Below are 15,921 nucleotides of genomic sequence, written 5' to 3' on the forward strand. Positions count from 1 at the left end.
ATATATTATCTTTTCATAATTGTTTTGGTCATCTGTATTTCAGTCTGTACATCTTTGAACTAGAACACTTCTCATCATCGCTTTGGATCAAAGCAGGTGTTAAATAATTAAACGTAAACACAATAGCAAACTATTTCCTAAACCCAGTGAGCTGTGTGCCACCATCAGTATTTTTCATTCACTTTTGACAAACACATTTCTTTCAACTCATCTGACATGATATGATTATATTAACTGATTCATTTGGCATTCTGGGATTGCCAGACACTCTCCTGTGAGAGTTCACACAAAAATGAAAATTCTATCATTTATTCACCCTCGTGTCATTCCAAACCAGACTTTCTTTAGAACACATAAGATATTTTGAATAATCCAAACATTTGTTCCCATTGACTATACCACTGAGACATTTCTCCAAATATCTTTTGTATTCCACAGAAGACATACTCATACAGAGTTTGAGGACATGAGGGTGAATAAAAGATCAAGTTTTTATTGTATCCCTTTAAAATGCGGTGTAGGTAAGCTGTGTGCTAGCTTTATTTTATATCCAGCTGATCAAAGATTCAAGGATGTCAATCTTTCACACAACTGTAAAATTGTTGTCTTTATTACAGGTAAAATTTGTGTAAATATTTGTGTAAAAAAAGTGTCTGTCTATGTTTTGTGATGGAATGGGCAGTTTTCATGGCAGGATGAAGAACGCTGCAGAACCTCAATAGTCAAGCGTTGAGTCGGGTTGTTAAAATGTTGTATTTGTGCGTTCGTTGTCAGCCAACACATTTAGTAAACAACTATATCCTGAGATTTGAAAAAGTCGTTTTCAGGGTGTCACAGGCTGAGGAATGACATGGGATGAAAAATTACTTGACGTGTCGTCTTGGTGAGTTAAAAAAGGCTATTGAATTAAACTACAGAACATTTGGGTCAGAATGAAGACATTCCAAGTCAGTCTCCGTGCTGAAGACGTCCAACTAGTGCCGCATAATTTGTGAAAACAGGTCCCTCTAAGCACAAAGCTGTGGAACTTTCTAAATAGTGTCTTTACAGTTCTTGCATGAGTGTTGTATAGCAGTCCACTGTAAAAGTGTGCTTACAGCAATGAAGAGATTATAAGCACCCATCAAATGATAAAAGGGACATCCTTCAGTCTTGTGGACATGATCCACATCAAGCATAAACTCTTAAAAAAAGGTGCTTCAAAAGGTTCTTCGATGCCATAGAAGAACTTTTTGGTTCCACGAAGAACCTTTCTGTTTCACTTCTTCATATTATGAAATGTAAGAAAACAGATGGATCTTTAAAGAACCTTTGACTGAATGGTTCTTTGTGGAACCAAAAGTGGTTCTTCTATGGCACCGCTGTGAAGAACCTTTTAAGCATCTTTATTTTTAAGAGTGTACCTTTTGGGATCGAGTCGAGCAGACGGCTCTTAATCATTCTTACAGATTTACAGAGAGCATCTTTTTACACGGGCTGTGGTGCAGCACCATAGCATCTAGTTCAGAAATGCATCAGGCGAAAAGGAAAGCCTGCGAAGTTCATCAATATATTCTCCATTCATCACTTTGTGAAGGTTTCCAAAAGGAATTCTACATCCATCATGTCCCCAGTCTGAGCTGAAAGAGGAGTGCGAGTAGAATAGGCTTTAAACATGATGTCCACTGGATTATAGTCCATTTGTGCAACAGTAAACATCCAGGATGAGTTGGACGGTGCGGGTTAGAGAGCTCCTATCCTGTGATGTGGCACTTGTAAAGTCTGGAGGTTAGGGCAGGTGAAGTACGGGGCGGGCAAGAAGCATGTCGCTACTCCATTTGATGCGAACGGGAGCGTCGGCCCGTAAAAAACCTCCTCTTTCCCTTTGGTGCTTATGTCTAGCACCTGCCAAACAGACAAATAATGGCATCTCAATGCATAGGAGACTAATTGCATAAAATCATAATGTGAAGAACATTCTGTGAAAATATTTTTTTTTATAATGTTGATAATAAAAAATTTTGTTAAGTAATGTCAAGTCAAAGATTAAATAGTAATCAAACGGCGATGCCTGTTTCGTAATTCGATTACGGCTTAAGCCTGGTTTTCAAAGGCAAGGTCACAATTTTCCAACATATTGTTTCTGCATATGTACACCTTTCAAGCCAACCCACCTGAATGCAGGCGAGCGGTTCATTTGTCCAGATAGAATATCCGCCAACCACATAGATTCTGTCATCATGGACCGACACTCCTGCTTCATTTTGACCTACGAGGGAAATGGAGAGAAAACGTTATTTTAAAATGTTGGTCATGGTACTACTGTATGCATACACAGAATGTCTATTCAGGTCTCCAATGAGAAGGCTTCTGAGTGATCATATCTATTACGCAAACTGTATGTGTTGTGACCTGTGAGAAGACTAAAGGTGCAGCGTGTCCACTGGTCCATGTCAATATCGTACGAGTCGATGTGTCTAACCAAGATTCGGTCATTGTTGTAGTCCAAATCATTGCCGCCCAGCACATACAGATGCCTTCTTACTGCTGCCATCACATGATACACCCTGCGCTGCAACATTGGACTGCGGGTTAGCCACTGATTCTGAGAGAGAATGACATGATGTCACAACAACAAGCAAACAAGATTAAATTAGGATGAAAGCTCATTGATAATTCAATAACACAATAACATAAATAGTTATTCAGATTTTCAATACATGATTATCGTGGCCGAAATAATTCAAAATCCCTATCTTGTAATATCTATTGAACTATTTAGTACTGAAATGATTTGATATTGAAAATATTATAATAAATAATGCTATGGGTCAAATTCAGCACTCACTCGTCATTCATTTTATTGAGTTTTAGGCCAACAAGTCAAGCTCAAAACACGTGTAGGGAGGCAGAGGGATAGTTTGTGGCTTCTAAATAACTATTTTAACCACTGCTGCATTAAATAATATAAATAAATGAATAAAACAATATTAATCATCATGATTCTTGATTTCATGGTTATTATCCAAACCGGTATATTGTTTTAAAAACTAATGAAAACGATTTAATAATGATTTTGTTTGAATTATCATTTCGCTGTCCTTCTGAATCTCCATATTTTGTGATTTTTAATAGATCATTATTATTAGTCACCCTTTGGTTGTCACTGGGTTTTGCACATATTTAACCAATAAAAAGTATTAAAAGTACTTGTCAACTTTGACAACAGTGTTGAATCATTACACAGTGTTTTTTCAATTTTTTGAAAATTTTCAGAAGGACAACAATGATTTAAGCATAAACATTTTTAATTGCCCAACCGAAACGATTTGCCCATAAATTAAATGTACATGTTACACACCTAATACTTATCTTTGTTTAATGGTATGCCCCTTTAATATGATTGGACAAATAAAAAAATTATGTTTTTTTCCTCAAAGCCAACATTTAACATTTGTAACACTTGCATATTGCAGTGCATCTGGGAGCGTACATTTATTTGTGAGAGGTCTGTGTGTACGCACAGAGACTGCATGACTAGTGGTGAGTGAGAGTGTGAACAAGCATGCGTGTGTGTTGGTGTGTGTGTTTGAGACCATCTGTTGAGGGTAGTGTGGGTGGGGGGTTGGTGTTCCTGGCAGGTGAATGCAAAGCCACTTTGAATACCAATGAGGTTCTGCCTCCTGTTCCTTCCTGCCTTCAATCTCTTCCCTCTTCTTTCTTTATATCTCTCTCTTTGAAATGCACAGTGGTTTGCAGTGACCGCAGAACTTCTGCAACACTTCATTCTTAAAGGGATAGTTCAGCCAAAAATGAAAATGCTGTCATCATTAATTCACCCTTGTGTCGTTACACAGACCTTAGAACAGATGTTCAACATTCTCTGAAACGGCACAAAAGCACCATAAAAAGACCCTATTAAATCTCTCTGAAATGAAAAATCTATTGTTATTAACTCACCATCTTGTCCATTCAAAACTCCATCCATTCAGATATTTTGAGGAATGTTGGTCACTTCCATTGTATGGACAAAAAACGAATGCAAGTCGATGGATACTGCCATTGTTTGGTTACCAACATTCTTCAAAATATCTTCTTTTGTGTTCTGCAGAAGAAAGTCTTATAGGTTTAATATGACAAGAGGGTGAGTAAATGATGACAGAATTTAAATTTTGGGGTGAGCTGTCCCTTTAAATAAGAAGTATTGCATAGGTTGTAGGTTGCACATTACGCTATAAATGATTCCATTGGTGTTCCATGGAGGAAAAATGTCATACATGTGTGAATTGTGAATCTCTAGATGAGCTTTATTGCAATGTAACTCAATTAGTCACACACCAATACACAAATACAATATGTCATACCACAGATGAATAAATCTTGATAGTTACCTGTTCTGGGTCATAGACCATAAGTCGATTTTGGTACTGAGCTGTGTTTGTGACTCCACCTGCAGAAGAAAGAACCATGATCATGTGTTAAACTGGACATAGCTTTGAATCTTCGGCCTAGAACCTTTGAAACAATTTGATCGCATTTGGAGATGCTATCATGTAATTTATGTTTAACTGCATGAATGTAAAGGTACCTGAGACCCAAAGCAGTCCATCCGCCACACAACCCGCATGGCAGGATAACGATCGGTCAAACGGTTGCACATAAGTCCACTTGTTCCTCTTTGGGCAGTAGCGTTCCACACTGGGCAGAACCTGTCTCAATTCATTCCTGCCCCCAACGGCATAGAGATACTGTCCGAGAGCACCCAGCACAAAATGCTCCCTACACGCCTTCATGGGTGCGATATCAGTCCATCGATTCACCCTCGGATCGTACCGACATGCCGTCCTCACCGCACACGTCCTCCCGGTGGCGTGTTCCACCTCCCCGCCAGCCACGAACAGGAAGTTTCCCATGACGGCCACACAGTGATGACTTCGCCCGGCAGGCATGGGTGCCAGCTCGCTCCAGTTCGAACCCCCGGCGATGCGCACGTGTTCCTGTGTGGCGGGGTTGAAGAACCTCAGCTCCCGTACGCGGCTGACCTCTCGTTTCCGCCCGCCGACAATATACAGCGTCAGAGACCGGAACCGAGGGATGGTGCGGGGCGTCTGGCGAAGGGGCTGCGCGAATACAGACCGGTGGTAATCCAAGGCTTCCTCCACCAGGGCGGCGACAGTGCTGCTGGAGTTGAGGAGGGGGTGACTCTCGGCCACGCGGTGCAGAGCGGAGACCTCCATCAGCCCGTAGCGCACGTGTTGCAGCAGTTCCTCCATGTATTGGTATTTACAGTCATGCTCCAGCCAACGCACCAGCAACTACAGCGGGGCAGAGTATTCTCATCAGTATTCAGCAGCGATTCAGGTTCAGAAGATCACACTGCTCATATTACAGGCTGACGCACACACTATCCACACAATAACGTCTGTCTATGTGGGAGCGATGCTTTGTATCATTGCATGCTAATGCTTAAGATATTGTGTCTCTATACAGTGATGAGAAGGCAGCTGCAGACGAGATAGGGGTGAGCACGCACACACACACACACACACACACAGAGTCATGGCGTGTGTGTATGAAGCGTATACACTAACACACTATTCCAGCACAGCCAGGGGAGTTAGACAAAGGGGAGTTAATTGTACTTGAGAGCAATCTAGACTGTTTAGCTGCAGAGGCATGCGAGTATGGCGGAGATGGATGGAGATAAGCGATGCCACTTTCATGAAAACAAAGTGGCTTTTAACACAATCAGCCCTGAGACACAGAACTTATTATAGCATCCAGAGACCACGGGGCACAACCCCTAGATGTTCCACAGCTTTGTTTTACAAGGAAATGGCAAACATAAATGCTAGCAATACACATTAGATGGAGTATTTTGTCATTTAAACGTTTTAATGGTAAGATGTAAATGGTTAAATCTAATTGCGCGCACTCCAAGCATAGTTAAGACATTTTTAACAAAGCTAATCAGAGCAGAGTTACATGGAGGTAAAGGTGCAGTGTGCATCAAGAATTTTGATAGTTGGACAGAAAATAAGTAGCTCCGCCCCAAACTGTGATAATTGGTTGCAATAATTCATATTATTTTTGTCAAATTAACCTTCAGGTTTTGTACATTTGAAGACAACTATAGCATTAAAGGGATAGTTCACACTTGGGTGACCCCAAATAGTGGAAGATTTGATGCTTCGATAGGAGGAGCCTGATTCGGCTACAAATCTCACAGTCATTCTTCGCAGAGGTGTTATGCAATGGGGATCACTGCATTTTTGGTTATATGTTCAGTGGCAAGGCAGACGGGCACGCACTGCACCGCCATAAATATTATTTGTGATGTAAAGGAATGGGACATTTATAGAGTTGGGTACCGAAACCCCCAGCGCATATGAGCATGAGGTCTGGCTATGACCCAGCGCAGGATCACGTCTCTTCACGTCTTCTGTGCTGTGAGACCGGTAAAGAGAAGCAGCTCGTTCCGCACGCACCTGCAGATGACTCGCAAATGAATGTGTACAACGTTTCCAAACATTTTTCACTTACTGTATCTTTGGCCGTATAAATAGGAATTAACACATGCTCTGCATCATACAAAAAATATGAATAAAGTAATATAACTAAAATCAGTGCATATAGCATTGGTAATGAACGTGCTGTATTCCCGTTTGTAAAAATGATTTATTATTATCCAGTAGTTTTGAAAATAGTTTTGAGGGGAGATCTGGTCTAGTAAGTGGCACAACATTGTTACGCGATGTTTAAGGAAAATGAACTGCATTTCAGACATTTTGCATTAACACTTTTATTTTGCACAATGTGACTTGAATCTGGCTTATTTAGTTTTTTATTATTATTATTATTATAAAGGTATATTCTGTTCTAAACAAATTCTGTAAATGAATGTTTGATTGTTTTTTTGGTGCATCAATGTTGCACCTGGTGTCGTCCCCAGATGGACACAAACGCGCACGCACACACGTGTGATTCGACTATAGGCAAGACGTGACAATTCTGATTTGACTATGTAAATCCTTTGTCGAGGACACCCCAAGTTCACACAAAATAAACATTTTGTTATCATTTATTCACCCTAATTTCATTCAGAAGCTGTACATTCCTTTTCTTCTGGCTATATGGTTTTATAACCATACAATGGAAATCAATGGTGTAAAAAAATTTTGTCACTCACATTTTTCTGAATATTGTCTTCGCCAAAAGACAGATACAGCTTTGGAAATGATATTAGGGCAAATAAATTATGAAATCATTAAATTTATTTGGGTGAACTATGCCTTTAAGTAAAAGTAAAAACTTTACTTTAAATAATTACATTCAGCAGCTTTGAAAGCATTTTAAACGGGTTCGGCAAAACTCTCTTCCATCACAGTATGCTGTGAAAACTCTGTAACGCTCTACTGGGGCTCTGTCTTTTTTCCTTTCTCTGAATTTCAGTTTTTTTCACCCTCCTCCTTTTCACAGTCAGGAGAAGAAAAGAAAGAGAATGAGTGCGAGCAGAAAAACAGAGAACAAGAGTGACGGAGAGAGTGAGTGAGGTGTGAGCGAAGCAGCGTCTGTTGACTGTGAAGGTCACACTGGATCAGAGAACTTCCTCAGGGTAGAGAATAAATGAACTCCCCCACCCACACCCGCACGGAGAGAGATGGGCGGAGTGGGTGCGAGAGGAGAAAAAAGCTCAAAAAAAGGAAGAAAATGTGATTTCCAGAGCGTGAGATTCAGACAACTCTACATGACGATGATTGACAGGCAAACTATATCGAGGCTAGCACTGGCAGGCGCACGTTCGGACTGTCAGATGGCGGCACCGGCCCCCGTGCCATCATGCATCCGTCTGATGCCCAAATTAACCTTCTCTGCAAACTGAAGGAGGCCCAAAGCAGCCTAATCAGGGCCTGATTATGGCAGCAGCGACTGGTTAAAGGGTCAGAGTAATTGTGCCATCAGAGGCCTGATTGTTTTCAATCAGGAGGGCGGCCGGAGTGACAGCTGGGGGATTGAGGCGCTGATGGAGCCGCGGTGGGCCTAATCAGAGAGAGGCTGAGTGGGGGGAGGGGTGCGGGGGGACGCCTGATTGGTGCAAATAAGTAGTCGCACCACGCTGCCCCATCCATCCGCGTGAACGTATACACACATGCACGTACACTCACGACGTACACACGCCTTTTAAAAGGCCAAAAATTAAAAGGCTGGAGTTAGCCATTTTTGTGAATATTACCTTTTTTAAATTAAAAACACGTTTACTAACTTTGTATTAGTACCTATTGTACTATTGCTCTTTGTATGACATATCGCTTATTGCTCCCGAACTCTTTGTAAGTCGCTTTGGATAAAAGCATCTGCTAAATGACTAAATGTAAATGTTTGGCAGAGCATACAGCGGGGTCCAAACTTTGAGACCATTATTAGAAATGTATTATTTTCCAAAGTAATACAAACTTTTTGATTACAACTTCATTTTACTTCATAAAATTTTTTTAACATAAAAATTTAAATAAAAAATGCCATGATTTTTTATGTGGTGCCCATGCATGACAGCATGCACTGGACAAGTATTCCACTCCAAAGTATGCTAGCTTAAATGCTAGCAATAAAATGTTTGTACCAAAACAGTTAACATGGTAAATTTGCTTGCATCTGATATGTAACCTCGAAACTGTTTCATAACATTTGAAACTATATCTACCGATGCAGTTTTAACAGTTAAAATGTGTAAATTTGCATCCCACACACCTGCCATATCTCCTCCTCGCTGAGAGAGGTGAGGCGGTCGCTTTTTAGCACCTCCCTGAGGAGCCGATAAGGTAAAAGCAGCACATCATCTTGTCTGCTCTGCTGCAGCTCAGAGAGATGATCCACCAGAAAGCCCACAACAGCTTCCTCCAGGGCCGGCAAATGGAAAAGGTCTGCTAGTCGGTACAGGTCCAGGTAGTTAAAAATGTTCAGCTCCTGCAGGTACAGAGTGAACATCACAGGTGCTGTTTTTGTTCATGCTTGTGTTCATGAACATGCACATTGTAGACACAAACACACATACCACGATAAACGTCCATCTATACAGTTAAATCATATAGTATATACACATAGTATATCATCATCAAAATGAAATTAAAAATTGTGAATATAGTTATAACAGGTAGTAAGAGAAAAAAAGAAAGGGAAGAAATTAAGGCATCAGAGATACTACAAGATGAAGAAAGACAGCGTCACACTGCCATCTACTGGCAAAATGAATAACCAGTACAAGCAAAACTAAAGGACCACAAGCACAGCTTCAGGAAATATTCCTTAGACATTCATTGTCTATAAAATGTGATGTACCAGAAAGTTCCGTGACTTTTAATGTGGCACTGCTATGAGTCTAGCAGTAAAATGGATCTTGATCAGCCCGTAAAAAGGGTCCACGCTTGAATCCCTTTGGGATTAGCGCCTGACCTCACTGATGTTCATGTCAAAATGTGAGCTAATCCCTGCAGCAAGTGGTATGCCTTTTGCAAAAGTATAAGCTGTCACAACATCACACGAAAATCACTAAAATCATTAATGCGGTCAAGACAGCAGTAAAAAATACCTGAATGAGATAATGTGAACAGAGGCTAAGCAGCTCCAGCAGCTGAAGGTGGCTTCCTGCAGACAGGACATCCTGTATCACTCCTGGCTCCAGCAAGATCTACAGATCAGAGTATACGAGTAAGACTCCTAGTTTGCTCTTAGTCTTCCTCTGTGAAGTTCTATTTCAGGGGGGGGTTAAGCTCGAGCCAAGCCTCGGGTTTGAACACCCTTCGGGGACAGCAAGCCAAGTTTGTTTCCCATTATCTAGTAAGACTGAATGGGCACTGAACGTGAACCATAATCCAAGAGCACAGCCTTTCACAAAATCTGAATTTTAAAAGATGTTTGCCTAACAAAACCACCATCACACAGAACATAGAGTAATAAAAGATAGAAAAAACACTGAACTCTAAGCAGTGCTGAATGTGTTCAGTGAATGTGAACTAAGCAGTGCTGGCCTAGAAAGATCTGTGTCATCAATCTCTGGAGTCTCCAAAACTAAAATTATTCACAAACATTTTTGTCTAGTCTAGGATTGTTTAGAAATATTGAAATACTGTTTCATCTTGAGGCAGAGCAAATTTGTATGTTTTGGGTTTCATTTTGAGCTGTGTGGGCTACTTTACCTGGCCCGTGTAGGCGAAATCTAGTGCATGCTTCAATCCCACACTAGTCACGCCTTGTAGAGTTACCTCATCTGCCTCACTCTCCACCATGCAAAGACTGAACATAGCCTGAAGAAAATCACACAAACTCCCATCAGCACACTTAGAACTACATTACTGAAGTATTGTGAAGCATTTGAAACATCCAACTTTCATATAGGCAACTTTAATTTTTGTCTTCAGACCATTAACTACAGTTAAGTCTTGAGCTTTTTGTTACTAAAACTGTCCACGTTAAAAAAAAACTTTAAATGTGAAAAAGTTAAATAAGCCATTCAAACAAATTGTTCATTCAAACAAATTCAACAAATTGTTTATTTAATACAATTATTATACAATAAAATATTAATAAAAATGTATTTCTATTATTAGCCACTAAACACATGTTTAGTGACATGTTTTCACTTTACGACGTGAACACCACATGAGCACGCCAGAGCACGCCCCTGTGAGGGGCAAAACCTTTTTAGCAAAACGACTACAATATCAGGAAACGCAGTTCCGTGCAACATTTCACTGTCTAGGAAAACCTGATTCCTTTGTAAGTCACAGGGAAGCGGTAAGGATCACCGTCGAGTCCAGCTGCTTGTAATTCCAGCAAATAATTGTGTTTTAGTCCCGGTTTCTCACATTCTCCTCAGCCATTTTGCTGCGTGTTTTTACCACCTAGGGGAACGTGTCCCGGCGTGTCCACGTGGGAAAGGGACGTCCATGCATACCCTCTATTTGGCTGGCTTGGAAGTGAAAAGCACACCAAAACAATACAAATACAGACATAGAACAATGTTTCCGTAGACACAACACCACTACAAACGTAAAGTAGATTATTATAGTAATTACTTATAAGGAATATTTTTGGACGTGTCCATCCCTCTGTAACAATACCATTCTATTTTATTCTATTCTATTCTTTTCTTTTCTATCCTATACTATTAAATTCTATTAACAGCGTGACACTTTCTATGCTTCCTGTGCTTACTAGGAAACAACTATTGTTATTCAAACAGATGTGCATCTCTAAAGAGTCTCAAGAAGACATCTCTTGACACAATGTATGTGGCCAGTGAGTGTCTATGACCATCAATAAGGACATACTGTACTTTCACACACACACAACATAAAGAGACCAAGTGGCCATCTCTGTCCTGCCATGTTCTCTAGCAGCAGTACACTAATCAAAGACATTGATCGCTGTCAGAGAGCGGCTGTATGAGATGAACATTGATCAGAGCCTGAGGAGAAGAGGAAGTTGGAGGACATTAGATCATCTATCGAACACTGATCAATGTGATCAAATCTATCCTATACTAATCTATTTATCCATCTGGACTAAAACTAGAATCCAGTGGAATATACTGTATCTATGATCTATCGAGTCGTAAGGATCAATAGAAAAACAATCCAGACCTTAGCTTCTGAGTGCTGAAAATAGACGGCGAAGTGTTTATCACCTTTTATCTGCCATTGTATGTCACCTCACCTTCAGAAACTCCCTCTGTAGTACGACACATTTGAAGTATCTGGTGCAAGTATACTGTTTCTATATTAAGAGGGACACATTTTTAATGGCCTGACCTCAGCTCACACTCAAACTTTGAAAAGGAATAAGAGTTTCATTAGAGCTGTTGGTGTGTTGATGACTACTTGAAGATCTCCATACTGGGTCACCACTGGCCACAAGCAAGTCTTAGGGGTTTTGTGGGTTTAATGAGCATTTCTGAGTCACATGCCTAGCTGCATGACTTCTGACCTTGGAAAAGCAAGGTTGGCTGGACAGAAAACTGTTCTGGGCACTAATTCAATTATTTCACTGCTAAATGAAAGTGCTTTCTGGGTAATATAATTGCCTCAGAAAATGCATGTTATTTTGCAATAGTTTTGGTAAAAAACTAAGAAAAGTTCAATTTAAAGAGTATGATTTATTTCAATTCATTCTAAATCAGTGCAGATAAAATCTGATTTGAGAATTGACATGTACTCCTAAATGCAATGAATGTGTTTCTTGTACTGTTTCCATTCTTCCGTTAAACCTTTCAAATCTTACCCAGTCATATGAGGGACTATATGATTACAAAACACAGCGATTCCCTGCCAACCCTTAATATTTGTGACCAATTTCTGTTTACAATACACAGAGCTTTTCTATACAAGCTATTCTAGTGTTAGACTGTACAGCCAATGGCAGAGGCAGCTGAGATAACACAGTTCACATTCATTCATTCATTAGTGGCAATGAGTTGTTAAAGCTATAATGAATGCAATATCCTGCCATTTCTCAGAGAGGTCTAGGTTGAATATGCTGTAGAATAAAACAGGTGCCGCTTGGTAAACTGGTGTGTATTAATTTAATCTGTCTTGTTCCCACCCTGAACATTACAGACACACACATACGCATACTCACACAAATGCAAATACATTTCTGTTTTAATCTCCTTAACTGTTCAAAATCATATAAATCATATAATCTTGCAGGTGTACTTGGTCAGATGCTCGCTGCCGTACAAAGACAAAGACGGCTTTAAGAAAAGACTATACCGAATAAAGCTTTAGATCAGGCGATCTTTTGCATCTGCGTATACCGGCTGTTTGATAAAAGTGTGAGAAGTTGACATCAACTGAAAGCTTGCACTGAAATAAAACAAATAGATCAAATCCTATCATTCCATCCCACCGCAGGTGAAGTGCTTCCCAGTCGGCAGAAATAAATATATGTGTCCTATTTAATTCTCTTCTTTGGATTGAGCACATTATCCTTCCCTCTGTTCCAGACCTAGACACTAGACACATCTTCTGAACGAGCCATAATCAAATCTCACATATACGGTTTCCAGACCGCCACCAACTTCTCATTTCCTGTCTGCCGTTCATGTGTCCCGTGTGTACTGTACCAGTTTGCAGATACATGTCAGTCACTCAAACAAAAAAATTATATTCATCCTCGTGTTGTTCTAAACCCATAAGGCTTTCTTTAAGACTGAATGTGGTCAGTGCTAAAAACTACAAAACACCATAAAAATAGTTCATATGACTCTCAAAAGGCGTTTGAGAATGTGGTGACTGCAAACACATGCAAGAACAAATGCATTCTGAAAATCAAATATGATGTAATGTATGCTGGCATGGCACATTTGAATGCATGCATGTGCATACAAATGATATTTTTTTAAGAAAAGCTTTTTAAAAGCTTTTATGTGTATAACAATTTTTATTTGTGCACAAAAACTGTTACATGACGTCAGACAACTTGGAATATGGTAGCAATATGAACAACTTTTATGGTGCTTGTTTTTGTCCATTTTTTTAAATAGCTTAGAAAACAGTAACTTGCGTGTTCTAAAGAAGAAAGTCCAGATTTGCAACAACATTATAGAATTATTATAGAAACAGAATTTCTGTTTTTGGGTAAACAATTTTTTAACAACCCCCAGCTGAAGTGCGACAGGTAAAGGGAACCTAGTGGCTTGTTTACGATGCACGGGAAAAGCTAAACAATAACTCGTCCACCCTGTAAAATCTTACCCGGAAATAATCGCTGCACGCTGCCAAAACCGCCTTGTGAGCGTGGAACTTCTGTTCCCCAGCAACAAGGGTGACATCACAGAGCAGTCCGTCCTTGCGCTGCTGATTAAGGGCAGAGAGGACAGAGTCCTGGTGGGATTTGGATTGACACAGCCTCTGTCCTGTCAGCATATCCTGAGAGCTGAGACACAAGAACAACACTCAAAGACAAGCTCGTGCTTGGATATGTGATCATCATCATCATGCTAGCTTGCGGCTAGATATAATCAATTGTGTGTGTGTATGTGTGTGTGTACGTGTGTGTGTGTGTGTGTGTGTGTGTGTGTGTGTGTGTGTCTGTCTGTCTGTTGTCCACTAGATGTGTAGATGTCTATCAATACATCTATTCAAAAGTGAGATGTCATTGATTCTCTTTGCCCCCTTGGCCCTGTATAGCTCTTTTCAGCACAACAGGTTCACATTAAGCTCTCAGTCCTTGTCTGTAGTAAAACAGACAGGCAGCAGTAGAGCTTGCTGGGAGATAAAAGTCTCTGGCCTCCAGAGCAAAAACAGCTTGACTAACACTGACCGTGTCACATCACCTTACATCAAAACCCAATTCTAAACTCGCTAGCTTCCTCTCAATGTAGCCTGAGGTGTGAAGATTGTACCTGTGAGGAGGCTCAGAGGGCATGCTCCTGGAGGAGAGAGAAGGTGTTTCCTGTTGATGCTACAAAACACCAGACAGGCCCGACTGAGCATGTGCAACACTCTACAGTGGGAGAACAGGACATCTGAGCATCTCTAAACAGCAACTGAGATGAAAAGCATCCTGGCGTTTCAATTGAGACATTATTTTTGTGACAATGAAGGACATTTTCTCATACAACTCTTTAATTACTGTATTACATTACTAATGAGAATCATCAATAAAAACAGTCTGATACACTACGTTAATGTAATCATAATGTGTTGTGCTTAATCTCTTAATGGGTGCTTAAACTTAATTGCCCTAAATATACGCTTCTTAATCTCTATATAGTCTATACCTTTAGGAATAAAACATTTTTACTTCTTAATTCTTATCTTAGGGACATGTAACTGCACATTATCTCTCATAACTGCACATTATATGAGATTCACACGTATGAATACGCAGTTAAAGCAAAAAAAACAGCACTTACCCTATTGATGTACAGTCTGTTTGGAAACAAAACAGCTACAGGCAAAGTTCATTCTGATCCAAAATCACTCCTCACAGATCCTCATGTGATGGTCAAGAGGCCAGAATGCGGGCAAATTGATGCAGGGCTCATTGCACCCTAATGGGTCATCATGTCTGAGCCATACCAGCAGATACTGACCTATTAGAAGAAAAATTACCTTCAGTCATCCGTCTGTGGTCCAGTACACATTGAGAAGAAAAGGGAGAAAGCAACATAACTTATATTAATGACATAAATTAGCATAAAGATGTTTTCCTTCACTATAGCTTGGTTGGATGCCAGTTAATTGTCTCTTCCATTATCTTTATTGACCTACTTAAACACAGGTGACTGAAGAACGGTACCTTCATTTTAAATGTATTCTTTTATTTAATAGAAAGTTGCGTATTTAAGTATACTCGATTATTTTCTCTTCACATTTAAACATTACATCTTATTCCGGTCCATGTTTAAAATATCGGCCGCGGGAATCTTTTGGGTCGAATCTCTTTTAAATCTCAGCTGTCAATGGTCTCCTAGCAACAGGGCAGAACCAAGAACATTGGGCAACGATAAATCTAATCCTCAATGAAGACCCGCCCAACTTCATCCTCGTGACGTTCATATATAAACTCATACAATGTATTCCTTCAAGCATCCACAAAACGTTCGCAATGCTACAAGTTATCTCAATTTCCAAACCCTCGCAATCTAAAAAAACAGCACGCGCTCTATCTCGCTTACAGCGTCCTCTTCTCTCAATCCATCCGAATATATCCGACGTCGAGTCACTTATCAAGTCTGACTGACCCAAGCGAAATAACGGGAACGACCCGCAGAAGAAACGTTGTCCAGAGAGTCAGGGTCACTCGCTATACTGTACTGTGCCTGATACAGCTGAGCTACAGTAGACGCCAGGGTCTTATCTAAATCCCGCCTACTGCGGTCACATGCGCAGGATCATGTGTTTCCATCAGGCGCCGGATTTGAAGCGCAAAGCTGCACTA

General features: G+C 40.3%; 1 protein-coding gene across 5 annotated transcripts; it reads right to left on the reverse strand.

Annotated features, from left to right (window-relative positions):
- Positions 1-577: 577 nt before the first annotated feature.
- Positions 578-15,823, reverse strand: klhl32 (kelch-like family member 32). Of its 5 annotated transcripts, none has more exons than XM_079468705.1 (12): positions 15,659-15,823; positions 14,894-15,106; positions 14,381-14,524; positions 13,731-13,911; positions 10,173-10,280; positions 9,566-9,664; positions 8,728-8,943; positions 4,568-5,294; positions 4,371-4,429; positions 2,392-2,584; positions 2,154-2,248; positions 578-1,884 (listed from the first exon to the last, which is right to left on the reverse strand). In XM_079468705.1, the coding sequence occupies exons 3-12, from the start codon at positions 14,401-14,403 to the stop codon at positions 1,723-1,725; spliced, it is 1,863 nt and encodes a 620-aa protein (XP_079324831.1). In that variant the 5' UTR covers positions 14,404-14,524; positions 14,894-15,106; positions 15,659-15,823; the 3' UTR covers positions 578-1,722. The 5 variants fall into 5 exon arrangements, with proteins under 5 accessions (XP_079324831.1, XP_079324832.1, XP_079324834.1 ...); XM_079468706.1 differs by having other exon boundaries at positions 14,381-14,481; positions 15,659-15,820; XM_079468708.1 differs by having other exon boundaries at positions 14,381-14,481; positions 14,894-15,073; positions 15,659-15,798.
- Between the last annotated feature and the right edge of the window lie 98 nt (positions 15,824-15,921).

The sequence above is a fragment of the Barbatula barbatula genome (genome assembly GCF_947034865.1).
Source record: "Barbatula barbatula genome assembly, chromosome: 12".
Taxonomy (NCBI): Eukaryota; Metazoa; Chordata; class Actinopteri; order Cypriniformes; family Nemacheilidae; genus Barbatula; species Barbatula barbatula.